Source organism: Typopeltis vanoorti, chromosome 12, assembly GCF_054136105.1.
Source record: "Typopeltis vanoorti isolate ZY-2024b chromosome 12, IOZ_Tvanoo_1.0, whole genome shotgun sequence".
NCBI classification, from domain to species: domain Eukaryota; kingdom Metazoa; phylum Arthropoda; class Arachnida; order Uropygi; family Thelyphonidae; genus Typopeltis; species Typopeltis vanoorti.
In genome coordinates this window covers 26,339,213-26,359,849 of record NC_143560.1, presented here as the reverse complement: position 1 = coordinate 26,359,849, position 20,637 = coordinate 26,339,213, and the positions used below count along the sequence as shown (strand labels likewise).

Here is a 20,637-nt window from a genome sequence, read left to right as displayed (position 1 = left end):
TGACAGAACACTAATGAAGGTTGCCGCTTTCGACAAGAAAAATATACAACAGGAGGCGCCACTAGTTTCTTCTAGTTTCGAAAAGTTCGGTTTCTTTTTGGATAGAGGGTATACCTACATTTTCCTTGAGTTGACGCAAACATGAATTTAAATAGCAACTGTTGCAACTTATAGAGAAGAAAACGGACTCATAGCAATACGACGACATTTTGTTCGTTTTCTTAAAAGAGAAATCGGGTTCTTGAAAATTCTTCATTCAATAATATGCGCAAAATAACACCAAATAATCATCATCCTGTGCATAATCTAAATAAAAATAAAACAAAAATAAATTAATATGAATTACCAAAAAAAAAAAAACAGTCGAGTATTTACCCATATCCTTAACATGAGGGTTCTGTTCTCGTGTTCCAGGTGTCTCTGGCGTTCTTCAATACTTGGAATCTTTGCAACGTCCCTTTTCAGGCAGCGTAAGTAGGCTACAGAGGCTTTGAGGATTGTGCCTTTATTCCGCCTGAGGTCGTGTACTAAATGATAATAGCTGACAATGAAAATGTCCCATTAATGGTCAAATATTTCTAAAATATACTTGCTAAAATTAATGATCAAATTAAGAGAAAGAAGAAAAGCAAAAGTTAAAATGAATTGATTTGGAAAACAAAGTGATAAAATCAGATTATACTTTCTGTGGTCTGTTCGTTAGGCGGGACATTAACCTGCTTATTTACAAAACGGATTAAATATCGTCAGCATAACGTGAATTCGGTAATATTTTTTTTTTTCTCTTCCCGTGCAAGTTACAGATTCAAGAGCTGGTAAAAAAAAAAAAAAAAAAAAAAAAAAAAAAAAGGTGGGCTATTCTGGGTTTCAAGCATGAAACTTTATTTCAATTAAAAATGTATTGTTACCATGATAAACTGCGTGTATAATAGTTGTGGACCTCGCACGATGAGTCTTTGACTCCATAGAGGTTTTTTTATAATAATTATTATTATAATTATAATTATGAACGTCGATTTAGTTTATCTTTCCTGAAACATTTTAGTTTCCGAAAATCCCCACATATATTCTCGCACCACGATTTTTTAACTTTAATTTTTGGGGAAAAAAGGTGCGAGTTATATTCGATTAAATACGGTATTATTAAGAGGGACCTCCAGGCAGTCGGAAACTCGTCGAAGAATACCACATATCACTCACATGGCCCTTGAACTTCGGCTTTCTATCTACTAAAACTCCAAGAATCCTACCTAATCAGTTTCTTCTAGCAAAATTCCACCAATATAGATATCTCCTTGTACCAAGATGCATAACTTTATTTTTCCTAACACTGAAATGAGAGCCATTTTCCCATGCCCACAATTCCAGCCTATTCAAATCATTCTGGAAGTACTGCATATCAGCAGCGCTCTTGATCACCCTACCTGTCTTTGTATTATCAGCAAATAGCTGTATTTCGCCAGTGAAATCCTTCCCAATGCAATTAATGTACAGAATTGAATAACAAAGTACTGATTCTTCTGGTACACCACTGGTTACCTTAAATCTTGCAGACTCACATGCACCATATACCACTGTTTGATATCTGTCAGTCAGCCATCCTCTTATCCACGCTAATATTTTATAATCCAATCCCATATTCTCGAATTTATGCAACAGTCTTCCATGCTGTATTCTGTCTAAAGCCTTAACAAAATCCAAAACTATCATGGTGTATCCATCCCCCTTGTTTAACTCAAGCGTAACATTATTATAAAATGTGAGCAATGTGTCACCCATGACGATTGCTGGTTCGGCACTCATTGGGTTTGATTTCGTGAAGCATTTCGTCGTCACCAGCAACTGATCCTCTAGGTCAGTGTTTCTCAAAGTGTGGTACGCATACCTCCGGGGGTACGCGAAAGGTAGTTAGGGGGTACGTGGCAATTTTTGGCTATGCATAATTAAAGGAGTCATTATTGTATCTAAAGTCATTATGGTATCTAAAGGAAACTAAAGTTTTTTTCTGAAAACTTTAGTTTCCGAAAATTTCCGCACGTATCTCGCAACACGATTTTTTAGCTTTAATTTTGGGAAAAAAGTTAGAGTTATATTCGAGTAAATACAGTATTTTTTTTGTTAGCTTTCAAATTCTTAAGTATGGATCATTGGTTAAAGACTGGATTTATTGAACGCACAAAAGAGAGCAATATAGCAAATATAAGTAGCTGTAAGCAACAAGAAAACGTTGATATTGCATCTGGATCAAATGAAATTGATGAGTGTGTCGTCTGACATCTCTAGAGAACCAAAATTTAAAAATAAATCATATTTTTTATTTACATGAACATATAAATTCAAATAAAATAGATATTTAATTTTAATTAAAATTTTAAATTAATTTATTAATTTTAATTAGTTAATTTTTTAATTAATTCGTTTATTTATTTTTTAATTAATGAATTTATTTATTTTTAATTAATTAATTAGGGGGTACTTGGTAATAATTAAAATTTAAGAAGGGGTACGCGGATATCTGAAGTTTGAGAAATACTGCTCTAAGTCTATAGAAAACACTATACTACGTATTTGATCTCATTCGACCCTACCCAGCGGAGAGTTTCAAATTCATTGCTACATGGAAAGTTGTTAATAGTATTGGTCATAACTATGTTATAGTCATGGTACTAGTACTGCAGCCATTCTATCCTAAGTGAACTCAAATAATCAGATATCATTAGCAGCATCCTCCCCCCCCCCCCCCACTTCCTCTTCTATTCGTCTATCCTTTCTAAAAATACTGTACTGTTTACGCTCGATACCATTTAGTATATCTGCCTCTTCAGTTTGTCACGTTTCACTCTTGCTTCTTGTAGTCCTTACATATTCTGTCTCTCGTGCTGTATTATCGCTAATTAATTCATTTGTCCTTACTACTTAGACCTACTACTATCTTTTTATTTTACTTTTCTATTTGTCAATTTAAAATAATAATAATAATTAGGAAAAGATTTTTTGAAAATTTTCTATTTTTTTTCTTTTTCTTTTTGGAGGGGGCCTGGGCCCCCTTCTCCCCGGGTGCACCACTGCCTCTACATGCCTCTCGACTTTCATGCAGTCGCCGCGTAGTCTGTGTCTATCTAATAAACTGCTTATTCTTATTCACTATTCACGTTAGCGTTTCATTTTTGCTGCTGCTCTGATTCTTGGCGTTTAAAATGGAGCCGTTTTACAGCACTACATGTTTGTTGAGGTATCTGAACAAATGCGTTATGAAATACACCAAAAATACAGTAAAACTACGTGGTGTTTTGGCAAATTTGTCTGTTTTGGAGGATGAAAAATACTTTATAGCCAATTATGAAAAAAAAAAGCTTTTTTTTTTTTTGGTACTGATCACTTTCCTTGAAAGTGACAAGTGAAATAAATGAAATCAGCATCATCTTTTGCCATTATGATAAACACTCAAGTTATTGCATGATTTACGCTGAATATTATTTTCAATTTTTTTTTTTTTTGCCAATTTTAATTTACAAATTGTAAAATCGTACAATAAGATGAAAAACCTTAAAAAGTTCAAAGACTAATTTCTAAAACCTTCTGACTCATACATTCCAGCATCATTCTCAATATTAATGGGTGCTTTCCTTAACGTAAGTGTTGTCGCAAAATGACACAATCGCAGAATATTACGAAAGAATTACAAATTCTTTCAATGCATTTCTTAGGAATTATCATTTTAGTACAGAGCCATAACTCCGTAAACTCACTAATTTGGGACTCCTTTTTTCTTTTTCAGGTAAACAATATTTTCTTCCATAATCAATTTGCAAGTCTCGAGTTACTTGATCCACTTGATCCTTCTTGACACAGAAAACCTGGCCGCATATCAAGTATCTGCTGAACGAGACATTCTGACCGTGCTAAGAATTGCTAATGATTCAGTGGACATCAGATATCTCCAGGTTTAAAAAAAAAAAAAAAAAAAAAAAAAAAAGTCAAAAATCAAAAAGTCACAAGTTTCTTAAAACTTACTGTCTCGTGAATGCAGCATGCGTGCCAAATATTTTGTGTTTCGGAACAGAACAAGCGCGGCTCGTGCATAGGCACTGCGGAACTACAGCACCCCCAATTTTTCTCGATTTATAAATATATTTATTAATTTATTTGTATTTGCTGGTAATATTTAATTTTATCATCAACAATCCTATACAATTCTCTTATTTTGTATAAAAAATAATAAAAATCCATCTTGTAGCACTTGGGAGGGACGCTAGCAGCACTGTGTTTACCACAGTGTCATATTGCTACGCGCGCAAGCATATGTATACGTCATAGTGAGATACGAGCTATTAGCGTAATGCGGCACTGTCCGTCGCGCAGTTCCATTGTTGTTTATATGAAGTTTGCGCCAGTTGTAGAGTGTTCGTAGTGCTTATCGTGTTTACTCCGTCTCTTTAAATATTTGAACATTACAATTAAAGACATAACATGTGTTATAGTTTTTATTTTAGAACATTATTGGGGTTATGATAATGGATTTTAATTTTAAGTAATTTTGAATTATACTAAACTGTATAATTTTATCGATAATAAACAATCTTTTTTTGTTTATTTATTTTTTTAATTTTTACCATACTTTCGATATTTTATCCAAACACAGTGTGTACGTCTATTTCGAAAGTTGCAACACCCCACGATTTCAAGCCATGAGCCGCCACTATGAATAACTGTAGTTGAACTAAATGTTTGTTTCATATAAGATCTGCGCGCTTATGCTTGTGTACAGTGGACACTTTATTAAGGACCTTCTCCTAATATCGTGTGACGCCTCTTTAGTTTACAAATCACCTTGGCATTATTCGATTCCACAAGATGATGAAAATGTTTTACAAAAATACTAGCCTATGAACACAGAACAAAACATTAGTTGTAGAGAGAGAATAATGAAAAGGAAAAATCAAAATTTATGTCTTGTGAAGGCATCACGTATAGTAACTTAATGAGGTTTCAATCAGGAGAATGACGTCATTAAAGCGCACGCGCACACACATACACACACTCTGAAACCACTCCATCTCGCTAACCTGCTAAAAGAATAGGTGTAATCAGCATGAGGAAGGTTTTTTTTTTATTATTTATCTCACACACGAGAGGAACTAGAACCTATAGCACATCAGTGTTGTGTATGTGAAGTGTAGATGAGGGGTAAGAAAGAAGAAACTTATTGACATTCTTCTTAAAGAGCAGAAGGTTGAAATTGTTAGTAAACACATCATAAAAAAGGCTATTCCAGAGAACAGAGGGAGAGGGAATAAATGACGGAGAGGAGAAGCACGTTCGATGAATTAGCAGGTATAATGGAAAGGGTAGTGTTGCTCTTGTTTTAACAGGCCTAATAGCAAGCAGAAGAATGTTGCTTGCCTGCCAATTCACTGGTGGGTGATGTAGGCTAAGATATATACTGGTGGCTGAATCCATACTGGTGGTCACTGATTAACTGGTGAGCTTAAGTATTAAACGAGTTTTTATTTTTTTATAATTTTTTTTATTCCACTTTGTAAAATCCTCTGGATCTGATGACTCTTTGCAAAAGCCTATCACTCTCCTATATCTAGTTTCATGGGACGATGACCCTACTTCCGGATGGTGTTATGAGGTTATACACCTTGTCTCATCCTACTCCGATTACATTAAATGTTTCCCAGTCTCTATATCATTTCAAATTGAAAGCTTCTCTTGTATCTGCTTGTATATCACTCTTCGTTGCTTGATTCCCCTCTTCGTTCCACGTGGATGTGCTGTAATGTCACTAAAAGTAATGCAATCCACTTTGACAGATACTCACACGTGGTGACTGCTCCTAGAAGAATAGAAAATGAATATTTAACGTAAGTGGAACTTTTACTGCAAACAACACACATTACATGGGAAAACCAAGATTTTTGTTTCTTCTTCTCCTGTGATTCATCTTGTTTTGAGTTGTTTTGGTCATGTCGGTAGACTATTTTATATCCTTCTACCCTGGTGCTATCATGCACACATTACGTGACAGATAGTTTTTATTGCAGCTGTAATTCTTCTCAATGCGTGCGTCGTGTGTGTGTGTGTGTGTGTGTGTGTGTGTGTGTGTGTGTGTGTGTGTGTGTGTGTGTGTGTGTGTGTGTGTGTGTGTGTGTGTGTGTGTGTGTGTGTGTGTGTGTGTGTGTGTGTGATTTAACATCGTGCCTCGTATAAAAAAATACACCTTAATTATCTTTTACATTTTTTGCTCGGTCATAAGGGGCGTGCCTATATAAGGGGCGTTATAATAGAACTGCTGTTAATATGATTGAAATGCCCCCTGGTAGCACAGCTTAAAAAAAACAGTACCACTTAAATCTGGTAATTTTGCTTGGCATACCCAATTAAGTTACTTCGGTAATATTCTGAGTTCTCTTTGCATGTTTCCATATTTAGTGATTACGTTCTAGCTATGAAAGATATGCAGTGAAAAAAATTAGGCCGAATGTGACTACGTCATGATTTCATTTTGAAGATTTTTTAATTAAAAAGATGAGTTTGAATTCGACAAAATCCAAGGGCTTTCAAATTCACTATTTTCCTTAAATAATGAATTTTGTAACATAGAAACTCAGCACTACGTTAAAAAGTCGATGATATTATCCTCCCTCATGATAATATCTGTATATAAAATATTTGATTTTGCATATTTTTTGACGAATATATGGAAAATTCAATTCTATCAAATAATTGATGCTTTTTAATCGATACTCACGGATCGCTTGGTGTAGGTAACAAAGTCCCAAGTTCCTTAATTCTGTCGTTAATATTATATCGCCGACGCCTTTCAACTAAAAAAAAAAAAAAAAACAATAATTAATAAAATAAATTCAAAGGGTTAAAAAGTTCATTAGACATAACTTAGCAATTATAATATTTTTATAGTATTAAAATACAATTCATGTAGTTCAAGTTTATAGTCCATTTCTGCTTATAAATGATAAAAATCAATAGAATGATTTGGGAAAAATTGAGAAAAGTATTTGTCGACTTAATGATTTAAAAAAAAAAATCATACAATTTCAATAACTTAGCGTTCAAGGATTCTTTCACAGTATGCTAAACGGTGATATGTTGGTGATATATTCCAATAATGATAACTGTTATTGTATCAGATTATTATTATTATTATTATTATTATTATTATTATTATTATTATTATTATTATTATTATTACGGGCGACTCCAGGGAGTCCTTAGACTCATCGAAGGAGGCCCTAAACATCATGTCCACACAATTATTCGACATTCTCACAGTATCTATCATACCTTGCCTTGAACTCACTCACTCACTCTCATAGCATCCACAACAGACTCTGGCAGCTTATTCCACTCATTTACCACTCTAAAAGTAAAGAACCCGGCTCTAACACCCTTGCTAACCTTGCCCAGCTTCCATAGGTGTCCCCTAGTTCTCCGCCACCAGTCCTGACCTCAAAAATATCCTCTGAATTAATCCTATAGAAACCCTTCAGCAATTTGAATGTCTCAACCATATCTCTCCTTTTCCGCCTATCAACCAATTTCTGCAACCCACAAATCTTCAACCTAATCTCATAAGGTTCATTCAATAGACCCGCTATCATCTTGGTCACTCGGCTCTGGATCCTCTCCACCTCCTCCCCATCAAGAAGAAACCTAGGTGACCAAATCTGGGCACAGTAGTCGAGAGGAGGTCTTATCAAGGCTCGGTACAGAGGAACAATAACCTATTTGTGTCTCTGCTCATCAAAGTATTTTTTAACAACCAAGCGAGTTGATGAGCTGATTTAGCAACTTTTGCAATGTGCCCCCTAAACTTCATCTCCCTATCCACCAACACTCCCAAGTCTCTGGCCTCATCAATCTCCTGGAGTATAGTTCCACCAATGTGGTATACTGCTGCTAATCTTTTCACCCCAAGATGCATAACCTTACATTTTGTCACATTAAATTGACATCCATTCTCTTTAGCCCAGAACTCCAATCTATCCAAATCATCCTGCAAGATTTTGACATCTTCTGCATTCACTATTGCCCTACCCAACTTTGCATCATCAGCAAACAAATGAACTGTTCATCTTAGATCCTTCCCTATATCGGTAATGAACAAATTAAACAGCAGTGGTCCAAGAACAGAACCCTGCGGCACACCACTAGTCACAGGCCGTCTTTTGGACTCAACTCCTGAATAAACTACTCTTTGATATCTCTTCCTCAACCACCCACCTATCCATCTCACCAATCCTATATCCATTCCCATATGTTGCAGTTTACGGATTAGAATTCCATGTGGTATCCTGTCAAAGGCCTTAGCCAGATCCAGCAGTATCACTGTAAACCCATTACCCTTATCCAGTTCAGCCGTCACTCTGTTATTATGTCATAGGACTCAGCCGTAATAAAAACGTGGGAGGATCTTACTGTTTTTTTATGTAATTTTATTAGTGAGAAACTAAACACTAAAATGCTACTGTGGATTAGATTTATTAGTATTTTATGTGAGACTGTCCTTAGTGGAATTGTCGCTAATAAAATTACCATTTTGCTTTTCTCCACTGCTATTGTTACAACTCTTCGCCATACAACATCTTCAGCATGCTTTTTGGCTCCTTCTTACTTCAGCATGCTTTTCTAATGAATTCTTTGAGACCTAGAATTTTTGTTGATATCTAACACACACACACACACACACACACACACACACACACACACACACACACACACACACACACACACACACACACACACACACACACACAAATTTGTTTCGACATTTCAATTTTGATTTAAATGTGTCAGTTTTAGTAAAATATTTGGCAAAATGATTCGATATCATATAAACTTGTAAATAAATATTGTAAAATCTTTTATTCGACAAAATACACACTCTATTAGAACGCAGCAGGCATTCGGTTTTCATCAGTAGATGGTGGTGAGTTCATTTGTACAGGTGATTGCTACGCAAGATGACAAAAATCCACCATCTCGTTTTCTACCTAACTTGCATTATTCTATGACGCAGTGATATCCAGTTTTCTGAATTATTGTATTAAAAACTGAGTTTCCGGAAGAACAACATTATATATAATTATAAATAGATTTGACATTAAAAACGGGAAAAAAAATCTTTCTTCAGGCATATTTGAACCCAAGAAGTTGCTTAATAATGAATACTGTTGGGTAGTGGTACTTTGCCTAAGTTGTTTGCCTCATTTTGTTTCAATTTTATTTTTATTTTCATTTATCTGGTACGGTATTATTGAATAATAATAATTATTATTATATATAGCATCTCCAGGCAGTGGGAGCCAGAGGGTTTGTTCAGGGAAGGCCGCTGGAAGCTTATTCCAATTATTTAAGGCCTTGTAAAGTAGTAGAATAACTGCTTATTCCAACAAGTTAGTGTTCTTTTCAACATTGTACTTATTTATCAGATGATGTCTTGACTACCTTCTTGGTAATGCGGTCTCTAAACTAATTCCCTATCCACTTTATCAACCACTTGCACAAATTCCCATAAAATTAATCCTCAGACTGCAATATATTCAACTCAAAATACATAACTATTCACTTAACATCATTAAACTGATATTCCTTAATATTTGAATCTATAGACCCAGTCTGTTCAAGTCATCCTCAAGTATTCTGTATCTGCTCCAACTTCTTCAATTGCATATAACTGAATGTTTCCCTCCAGACCATTCCAAATGTAATTAAGGATGGTCCAAAGACAGAATCCGCTGGTATCAAACTTGTCACTTTCTTTTTCTTAGATCCGGCTCTTCCATACATCGCCCTTTGATATCTTTCAAATAACCACGTTTAAATTCGTATCGCAAGCCTATTTTGTATATCCTTACCTTTCAATCCATATAATAATGAGAACTGTTGTGCAGAATTCCATCAAATGCTTTGACAAAATCTAAAAGAATCGTTGTGCATCAGTTCCATTTATCTAACTCTGTTGTCACTATATGGTAAAAGGTGAACATGTTGGTGAGACGAGACATCTTTAACAAAGCCATGCTGTGCTTGTGAAAGATCATGTTATCTACCTATCCCATGGCTTAATGTGATTTCTCACTATTCTCTCGAATACTTTAAAAAGTACTCTAGAGATGCAGAATGGGCTATGACTGGCTATATCAATTTTGCACGAACTGCATCTTTCCCTCCTTCCAATCATTACGAATCGTGTGTTCATGTTGAGATTCACGTTAAACAATCAAGTAAGGAGGTAGCTAATTCTCCACATTCCTTTATAAAGCTCACTGGTATATCATCCAAACCAACTGTGTTTGCATCAGGCCCTTATATTTTTTTAACATCCTACATCTTAGAAATGAAAGCCTGCGTAGCTCAGCGGATGTGGCGTTTGCACACCGCCGCGCTTGGCCGCACGAAGGAAGACTTGGTTTCGAGTCTAGTCGGCGACTAGAGGAAATTTTTCTAAGCCTTTTTTCGACCGGTTCCCGAGTTAGTCGATCTCTGGCACGGGCAAGCAGGTTTTTCCTCCCGGAAACTCGGGTTTTTCGTCCTGTAAACTCAAGAAAATCGACCGTAGAACCCACATTATTTCAGACATTAAATATATTGTGTTAGGGTTAAGGACCACGAGATGGCGGCACATTTGAGCCGTCTCTCTTCACTGCGTACCGCTTAATTAGTGATAGCCTTGCGCCATCTGTCTCTGATTGATACCAGTGGAGATTGAACTGCCCACTCAGTCTCCAAAAAGTTAGATAGGGCTAAATGGCCTCGCCTACTCCCGTATACGGGAATAAAAAGGCGTTAGCTGATTTTTTTTTAATTTTTTTATTTTTTTACATCTTAGTAGAATGACATTAGTCCTTGATTAATGTTCTCCTACCGTGCTCACTCTTCCTTTCACTTTTCACATAGCGAAAAACTTGCCTTAACCTGTTCAGCTAACTTTTTTCATAGTCTGATTTACCCTTCCTCACCATGGTTGTCGCGTGCTTGGCCTGTTCGTTATAGTGCTCATCACGTTTCATACGATATAGGTTCGATAACATTTCTTTTTATGTAACGCACGTTTTAAAGTTTTATTTATCGATGTTACATCCCTGCGATTAATTCTCTTGACTGGGAATGCAGTCAGTTATGGCTTTCTTCGTAACACCTCTTGACGACTTACTTCCCATGCACCAGCAGTTCCTCTATCATGTCGTTTCTCATACCATGGCACCACTGTAAGCTGCCTCCGCAGTTTATCATAATCGCCTGCTTTATAGTTAACCGATCTCACATGGATGTAACAGAATTTCTTCTCCCAAAAACTGGCTTTTTCCTAACCATTCAGTCAAATCGGCCAAAGTACACGTAATATTTAACGACACAAAATACAGTTAGTGGACGGTAGATGGCGTTGGAAGATTTAGACGAGTAGTATGAAATGATGTGCCTTCCTGTGATGAGGCTTTGGAATGTATAAAGTAATAATAATAATAATAATAATAATAATAATAATAATAATAATAATAATAATAATAATAATAATAATAATAATCAGTAGCAGCTCATGGCTTGAAATCGTGGGGGCGCTGCAACTGTCGAAATCTACATACACACTGTAAGTACAGTGTATACGTGTTTGGATAAAATATCAAAATTATGGGAAAAATTAAAAAAAAAAATTAAACATGAAAAAATATTGTTTATTATCGATAAAATTATACAGTTTAGTATAATTCAAAATTACTTAAAAATAAAATATATTCTTCTTGTTTTGTTTCATGAAAAATATTGTTTATTATTGATAATATTATAGTTGTATAATTCAAAATTACTTAAAAATAAAATCCATTCCTTTAATTGTAATTAAAAGAATGGATTTACAATTTTTGGACATTACAATTAAATCCTTTAATTGTAATGTCCAAATGTTTAAAGAGACGGAGTAAACACGATATAAGAACTACGAATACTCTACTACTGGCGCGAACTGCATATAAACAACAGTGGAACTGCGCGACGGACAGTTCTTTATAATTTTATTTTTAATTTTTAGTTATATAATTTTATAAATAAATTTTATTTATTTATAAAATTAAATAAATAAAATTTATTTAATATTTTATAAATATTTTATAAATTTAAATAAAATTAAATATTACAAGCAAATATAAATAAATTAATAAATATATTTATATATCGAGAAAAACTGGGAGTGCTGCAGTTCCATAGTGCCTACGCACGAGCCGCCACTAATAATAATAATAATAATAATAATAATAATAATAATAATAATAATAATAATAATAATAATAATAATGCCATTTATTAGTCATTTCAAATAAGACTAAAGACTTCTCGATTATAGACCAAATCGAAACATTAACAGTTATTGGCAAACAGGAAAATTGGCAAAAGGTGACACTTTATTAAGGGCGAATGCTAAATAATATTCCAGAACAATACAAAAACAAAAAAAAAAAAAATCGCGACTTTTAACATTTCTGTTTTGTCAATTGACGTCTGGAACAAACGCCTTCTCGATAGCCGTGTCTATATCGTATACTGATAATAATACCGCATTTCTGTCGTCTAAAAATGAAAATTAGGTTTTTCCGTTCACTTACTCATGTTGTGGTTTTCCTTCCGCTGGCGATCTTTACCCAGTATAAAGAACTTGTCTTCGTTTTGAACTTTCACCTCGGGCATATCATCTGAAAGTGAAAGTGATATTCTATCAGCCCCTGAGGAAAACGTTAGCTCTTGAAGAGGCCCTTCGGGATCAGGAATCTAAAAAAAAAAAAAAAAAAAGGTAGAATTACCAATAACTAGAACTGTTGTTACTATATCGACTTCAACATACATTGCTAAAAAACTCATTCCACATTTAGAGCAACTTATTCTATATATGTTGACCAAAGAAATGAACAAAAATTCTCGGACTGCAGACAAGAAATCGTGAGCTGCGTTTAGTCTTATTTACAAATATCATAGTAAACAAAGTATCAAATCAACTTGTTTTCATACTAATTACATTGTGGGATAGCGATTAGAAATCTTAATGTTTTTAGTTATTGACGTAAAACCAATAAAATTGTGAAAAACAATTCGTTGTTTATATTTTTAAAAGCCTCAGGATTTTTGAAAGAAATGATTACAAATATTATATTTACGGCTATTTTGCCTGCTTCTATTTTGCTTGATTAAAAATATTTTTTCTAGGGAAAAGGGAGTATGAGCACTCATCGATTTGAATAAATATAGTTTTAATTCTACTTTAATCTTTAATTATATTTTACGATCTGCCTATTTCGCTGTGTCTCTAAAATACAGATATTCTATCATCATCATCATCAAATTCCTGCCATGTACCCTCAAGGGGTGTACAGGATATGACAGTACTACATGAAAAAATTACATCATTACTAACTTCCTATCTACAATTTTCCTCCAAATCAGTCTGTTACTTGTCAAGACTCCAATATTATCAGATCTTATATTTCTATCATCTAAGGCACTTTGTACCGTATCAATCCACCTATATCTTGGTCTTCCTCTGGGTCGTTTTCCTGCCAACCTGGCAGAGAACACTTGTTTTGCTAATCTTTCCTCTCCCATTCTATTTAAGTGACCATACCATTTGAGATTAGCTCTGCTAACGCATTCCTGGATGCTGACAATGTCAAGTTCTTTCCTAATGTCCTCATTTTTAATATGATATTGCCATTGATGCCATCTGTTCATGCCTCTAATCTTTCTCAGGACTCTCATATCTGCGGTCTCTAGTCTTTGGTCAAGTGTTGTACTTCTGACCCAGCTCTCAGATCCATAAGTTAAAATTGGTTTGAACACAGTCTTGTATACAGCTAATTTAGTGTTCCGACTAATTTCTTTCTTATTCCATATGAATTTATTCAATTGACTTCCCACGATACCAGCTTTGCTGATTCTGTTGTCTATTTCTATATTTAGTTTACCATCTTCAGTAAAAATTGTGCCTAAGTAGCTGAAATGTTTTACTTGTTCCACAGGTTCTCCATTCACAACACAGTTGACATTTTCAATGATTCTGCCTATTTTCATTGTCTTTGTCTTTTTATTGCTGACCTTCATACCATATCTATTACAACAGCTATTCAATTTAGTCAGAGAATCTTGCAGACTTGTAGCGGATTTATTTAGAAGTATAACATCATCCGCATAAAGCAAAGAGCTGACATTAACATCTCCAATTTTGATATCAGGTTTAATACCACATTCCTTCATAATGTGATCCATATAGATAATGAATAACAGAGGGGATAATGTACATCCTTGTCTCACACCAGATTTAACATTAAACCATCTTCCTGTACTTCCTTCAATTCTAACTGCTGACTCACAACTCAAATAAAGACTAAGTATTGCTTGATATAATGCCCCATTGACACCATACAACTGCAGCGTATTGAATAGCTTCTCTCTTGGCACCTTGTCATATGCCTTTTCCAAATCGACAAAACTTAAATACAGATCTTTGTTATATTCCCATGCTTTCTCGACTATTTGTCGTAAAGTGAAGATCTGATCCTGACAGCCTTTATTTGGCCTGAATCCAGCTTGTTCTTCACCAAGCTTTTCTTCCACAATTCTTCTCAACCGTTTCTCAAGTATACTTGCATAGATCTTGCCAGGAACACTCAGTAGGGAAATACCTCTGTAATTCTCACATTCAGTTTTATTTCCCTTTTTATATATGGGTACTACGAGAGCTCTACTCCAATCATCGGGAATTCGTCCCTCTGTCCAGGCTTTCTGAACTATGCAGTGCAGCCACTGTAAGACTCTTATACCACCATACTTCAGCATTTCTGGTCGAATATCATCTACTCCTGCTGCCTTTCCACGTTTTAAGCCTTTGATGGCTTTTTCTACTTCAAGTATGGATATGTATTCCTGACTGCATGCCTGGTCAGTGTTTTTTATCACTGTGCTGTCATCACTGCTTGTTTCATTTAGCAGTTTTTCAAAGTAATTACTCCATACTTCAAGGATATCTTTTTCTCCTGTTTTCATTTCACCTTTATCATCTCTAATTCCTTTTACAGCACTCTTTCCTCCATTCCTAAGTTTCTTCAACAACCTCCAGAATATTTTGCCACCTTCTTGATATTTATTTTCTATATTCTTGCCAAAGTGCTCCCATGACTTTTGTTTAGCTAGTTTTACACACTGTTTAGCTTTCTTACATTTGTCTCTGTATTCTGTAAGAGTAAAAGCTGACTTATTTGCCAGGAACCTTTGATATGCTTTCTTCTTTTCCTTCACTGCCTCTTTAACTTCCTGTGTCCACCAGGGAGTTCTGATTTTTTTATCCTTGTACACAACCTCACCACATGCCTCTCTGGCAGAATCAATCAATGTTTCCTTCAGAGTTTGCCACTGAATCTCCAAGGTTTGATTCCTGTTCTCAAACTCTTTCATTTTCTTTTCAATAATATTTCTGTATTTTAGTCTACAGCTCACATCTGAGAGCTGCTCAACTTTTATTCGCTTTAAAACTTTCTTACATGTTATTCTTTTCAATATGAAATTCAATTTTATCCTGCTCAAGACTAAATAGTGATCACTTCCAATTTCAAATCCTCTGTACACTCTGGTGTTCTGCACCAGGGAGAAAACATCACTATCTACAATAACATAGTCAATGAGACTTTTCTTATTCCTAGCCTCTTCTCTCCATGTGAATTTGTGCACATTTTTATGTTGGAACATGGTGTTAGTAATAACCAGTCCATGTCCTGAGCAGAAATCCAACAGATTTCTGCTCAGGACATGGATATATTTTAAATGTATGAAAATAAATCTGATAATAGGAAATTTATCATCACACACACACACACAGAAAGAAATACATTCTGCATTTACGTTTAAGCAACTCCACCGATTTGAGGGATGAAAAACCCCAGGATAAAGTCGGGAAAAACCCCTACTGTCCACGCCCAAGACCGGCTAACTTGGCTATGACTGAGGAAGATCCTTCAGCTCTTACACCACCGAGGGGAATCGAACCTAGGACACTCCGTCCCCAGGCATATGATTGCGAAGCGCACAGCCACTAGGCTAACCACGCGGACCTACACGTAATTAATATAATAAATATATACTCTAACGATTTTCTTGTTTCCATCAAAAGAAAGTAGGCGGAAGTGTCTTGTAATCGTAAATTTGTGGAAATTCATAGTCAGCAAGTCTTCACTCTCAGTATCGCTTGTATGAATTTCCTGGGGACGTTTAAAGAGTCGATATTCATAATACTCAATAGTATTTATCTATATACACTCATGTAAGTTCGCTAATGATTGATTTTACTGAGCTGCGGATAAAAATCAGGTTTCTTCTTGGAGGAACAGGGGAAAAAAAATACATGCTAATGATCAGTTACCTCCAGAATTAGAATCACGAACGTAACCAGTTCGTTCTCGAAGCTTATTAAATTTTATTATTATAAATAAAAATGTATTATATATTCTACCTCATTATAATTACTATTATAACTTTCTACCTCAAGATAAAGTTGTCAAAAAGTATAATATAACGGCGCGCATGTTCAATAAGCAAATCTGTGAGTCTACTTACACCATTTACAGGACTGCACGGACAGCCAAGATCTTGGATAGTCATTTTGGATTCAGTGGAGGCTGTTTCAGTGCTGATATCATCCCAATCATCAACCTGTAACAAATATTGATTTTCTAATTATCTGAATAACAGTTTCAACTAAAGTAATCTACTTATTAGATTGGTTGATATATCGGTATAACAAAAAGGTGATTAAAATATCAAATATTTAGTATCGATAGATCTATAATTAAATATATCCTACATCACCGAATTCTCAATTTTGAAAACTTAATGAATACACACACGTGAGCGCGCGCGCGAGAGATTTATATCGAATCAATCAACCAACTGAATGCAATCCATTAATTCTATATATAGAATGATGTTTGAGTTGATTGGATACCGGCGAAATCACTATAACTAAAACTATGAGGCCAGTATATGACGTGTCAACCTCGTTGTCCTTCTGTTTTCTATCCTATCAGTGGAACTAACAGGCACTTAAGTGCCCGCGACCTTTCGACCTATTCTTGGACTTCGCAACCACAACCGTAACTCGAGGATAAGGTGGTTAGCTTTATGCCTCCTGGTGTGCCCAATGTTTGTCAATGTGTGTGTTCACGGAGCGGGTTTGCCTGTTCTGGGGGATGAAAAACCCGAGTTTCCAGGTGAAAAAAAAACCTCCTACCTACCTCCGTATGAGACCGGCTGACTCACCTTTAGTCGAAAGAGACCAGATAAAGGTTCTTCACGTCATGGACAGGAATCGAATCCAGGTCTTTCCGACCAAAGGCGTTCGTGTATACTGAATGAGCTACAGAAGCTGTTCTTCTGTTTTACTCCATGAAAAACTGGAGTTTCGGAGACGAAAATGATTACTACATCTGTATGAAATCCTCTGAATGACCCTAATTATTTCTAACCCAAACTAAAAATAATAATAAAGTGCTTTATTATTATTGCCATAATGTTGAGTCCAAAATAATTCGGAGAGCAATATGGAGTCTGAACCATTGGTCAGAAATGAAACAGAAAATGAGCATTGCTGCCGATTTTTTTTTTTTTTTTTTTTTAGCCAGCAATGTTTACAGTCTAAAACTACCATCGTGATATGATCAACGATATTTTCATCCTTCCATTCATTTATTTTCATTTTAGTTTGTTATTTCAGTGAAATAATAATTGTGAATGTAAACATTGAACTATTTCAGGAAAAGTAAGATTTACAGTAGAATAATAAAAAGCATTTTCAGCCAACATTGATCTTATTTTTTATACAAACTACAAGATAAAACGCTCTCTAAATCCTTTTCATTCTCCAAACAGAAGCAGGAGAACTCTTTTTAGTCCTAACTTTTGGAAATGGTAGGAAGCCATCCATACTTAGTCTTCATCGGTAGTAGAGTTCGCTTCTATCAATGATTTATAGACTTACGGGTGAAGAGAATATGGCACACAACTCCCACCACCTGGTATTCCTTATCAAAAATGGTATTTTCGCATGAAATAGTCAGAGTTCTGTGGTTAATATTCTGAGTCGCGGGGTTAAAAACCGAAGTTGCTGCAAGTCAAATCTAATTTTCCTGATCCGAAGATAAATATACTAGAGAAGCGACGGAAAATAGTTCTAGTCGGTGACTAGGATCGAAGTTATAATCTATGTAGTCATGGGAATTGCTACGAGAAAACACTGCCACCATTGATAGCATTTTTGAAACATAAACAACTACAAGGTGTTTATGTTTCAAAATTCACGCAAGAAGTAATTTTGATAGAAAACACAGGTTTTTAATTAAAAATTGCAATTTCTTATTGATTCATAAAGTATACAGTATAGGGTTATGCATGGAATAGCATATCGGGTAAATGGCCTCCACGGCTTTGCTGGCACATACGCACTCTTTTGTCGAAATTTTCCATGACCGTTTTGCATAAATGTGGCTGAATTTCGTTGATACAGCGCTCAATTTCCTCCTTCAAGGCGTGGGTGGTCGTGAGCTTGTTGGCATAAACCTTAGACTTCAAAAAACCCCAAAGAAAAAAGTCCAACGGCGTTAAGTCACATGATCTGGGCGGCCAATTCTGATCACCAAAACGGGAAATTACACGACCAGGTAATGACTCCTGCAGTAATTGAATCGTTTCTATGGCTGTATGGCATGTGGCACCGTCTTGTTGAAACCACATGTCGTCCACATCCATATCTTGCAATTCAGGCACAAAAAACTGGATTATTATGTCGCGATAGCGAGCACCATTAACTGTTATTGCCTTACCAGCCGCATTTTCGAAGAAGAATGGACCGATGATGCCTTCAGCCCAAAATCCGCACCAAAAACAGTGACACGTTGTGGATGCATTTGTTTCTCAACAAATGCATGGATTTTCTGAATCGTGGATTTTCTGAATCCCAAATGTGACAATTTTGTCGATTAACGAAGCCATCAAGATGAAAATGAGCCTCATCGCTGAAGATGATTTGTTCGAAAAATAAGCATCCACTTGTTGTTGTTCCATAATCCATTCAACGAACTCTCTTCGCTGTGTGTGGTCATTTTTAATAACCCTGAACTGTCGGCTGTCACGCTGTCTTTTTTTTCTCGTTGGCAACACTTTACCGCACAAATGGCGCCTAAATTTAAATCTTGCGTGAATTTTGGGACACCCTGTAATAACAATAGTTTATTTCTTTGTTTTTATTGGTGAAAAGTGACTTTTAGATCGCAATATACAATGCTTAAATAAATCCTGTCTAAAATAAAACGAAATATAAAATAAAAGAATTATACGACTTGAGTGTGTGTGACGCGAATTTTAAATAGATTTGGAGGACAGCGAATGTCGTAGCCACCAGGATTACTCTGAACTCAAAAGATGATAACGATATGACGTTTGTACTTCACCGTAAGCAATTTCCCATCAGATTAGCATTTGCGATGACTACTGATAAAGTCCCCCCGGGGACAAACTTTTGATCGTGTTAGCGTTCACGTTGATGAACAGAATCATTGTGTTAGTCATTACACACGAACTCTCACGATATCAAGTGTAAAGATTCAAACTTCCTGTTTTAAGATTGATAAAGAGAATAACACAGTTGGAAATATTGTACACACTGAAGTACTAAGTCTCTGTTGTAGTACTCTGTTCAGTTCAATCACTGTTGTTCCACATTCACAATGTTGAACGCTGAAAACAATACTGTCGATAATGGATTTGCCCATCTTCGAAAAGATGTCACTGCATTTACCAGAGGAGGGGGAATAGTGAATGAGCTGATAAGATTCACCGAGGAGAAGGCGGCCCTTCCTTACGGCCGTTTGGGGGGTAGCTATATATGCCACCATCTACGGAAATGATTATGAGCAAGGTGGTTTCCTGTTGCCTTCCTTGCCGTACTATATTCTATGACTGTAGTCTGTGTGTTCACGAGGCCGGTTTGCTTGCTTGCGGGATGAAAAACCCCAGATAAACTGGGGAAAAAACCTTGCTGTCCACGCCAAGACCGGCTAGCTTGGCTATGGCTGGAAAGATCCTTAAGCTCCTCACGTCGTCGACTGGAATCGAACCTAGGACACTCCTTCCTCCGACATATGGTTGCGAAGCGCATAGTCACTAGGCTAACTGCGCGGACATTATATATATATATTCAAGCCTAAGGATGGTACAACACCAGGATAACCAAGTAATTTTATAAACTTGGTTATTTTAACTCCTAATCCCAAGTATGCAAACAATTAAGTTTGCGCCTGAAACAAAGTTCAAGCCTAAAGATGGTACAACACCAGGGCAGGGCAACTCATTGTAAAGGTGGGTAAAGCTCTGATCACTATTCTTAGTATTTTCCCATAATGTAAAGCACATCTCACTAGAAGATGTATACCGCAATGCATTATGGGTGGGGTCACTACCCAGACCGGTTTCAACCTTTTTTGAGGTCTCCTCAGTGAGTAGCTAGACCCCAAATACAAAGGTTTTAGTAATACAGAGCCTTATCACCTTTACCTATAGAAGTTGCAACAAAGTGTTTTTATT

At 35.8% G+C, this 20,637-nt stretch overlaps 1 protein-coding gene across 1 annotated transcript in view; it reads right to left on the bottom strand.

Annotated features, from left to right (window-relative positions):
* The window catches only part of LOC150100642 (transcription factor EC-like), a 53,325-nt gene that overhangs the window by 9,943 nt on the left and 22,745 nt on the right, over window positions 1-20,637 (bottom strand). Inside the window, exons 2-5 of the mRNA XM_090401371.1 lie at window positions 16,618-16,713; window positions 12,627-12,789; window positions 6,758-6,833; window positions 376-541 (exon numbers count right to left, since the gene is read on the bottom strand). Of these exons, the coding sequence (XP_090257497.1) occupies window positions 376-541; window positions 6,758-6,833; window positions 12,627-12,789; window positions 16,618-16,713 (501 nt within the window). The remainder of the gene's footprint in view (window positions 1-375; window positions 542-6,757; window positions 6,834-12,626; window positions 12,790-16,617; window positions 16,714-20,637) is intronic.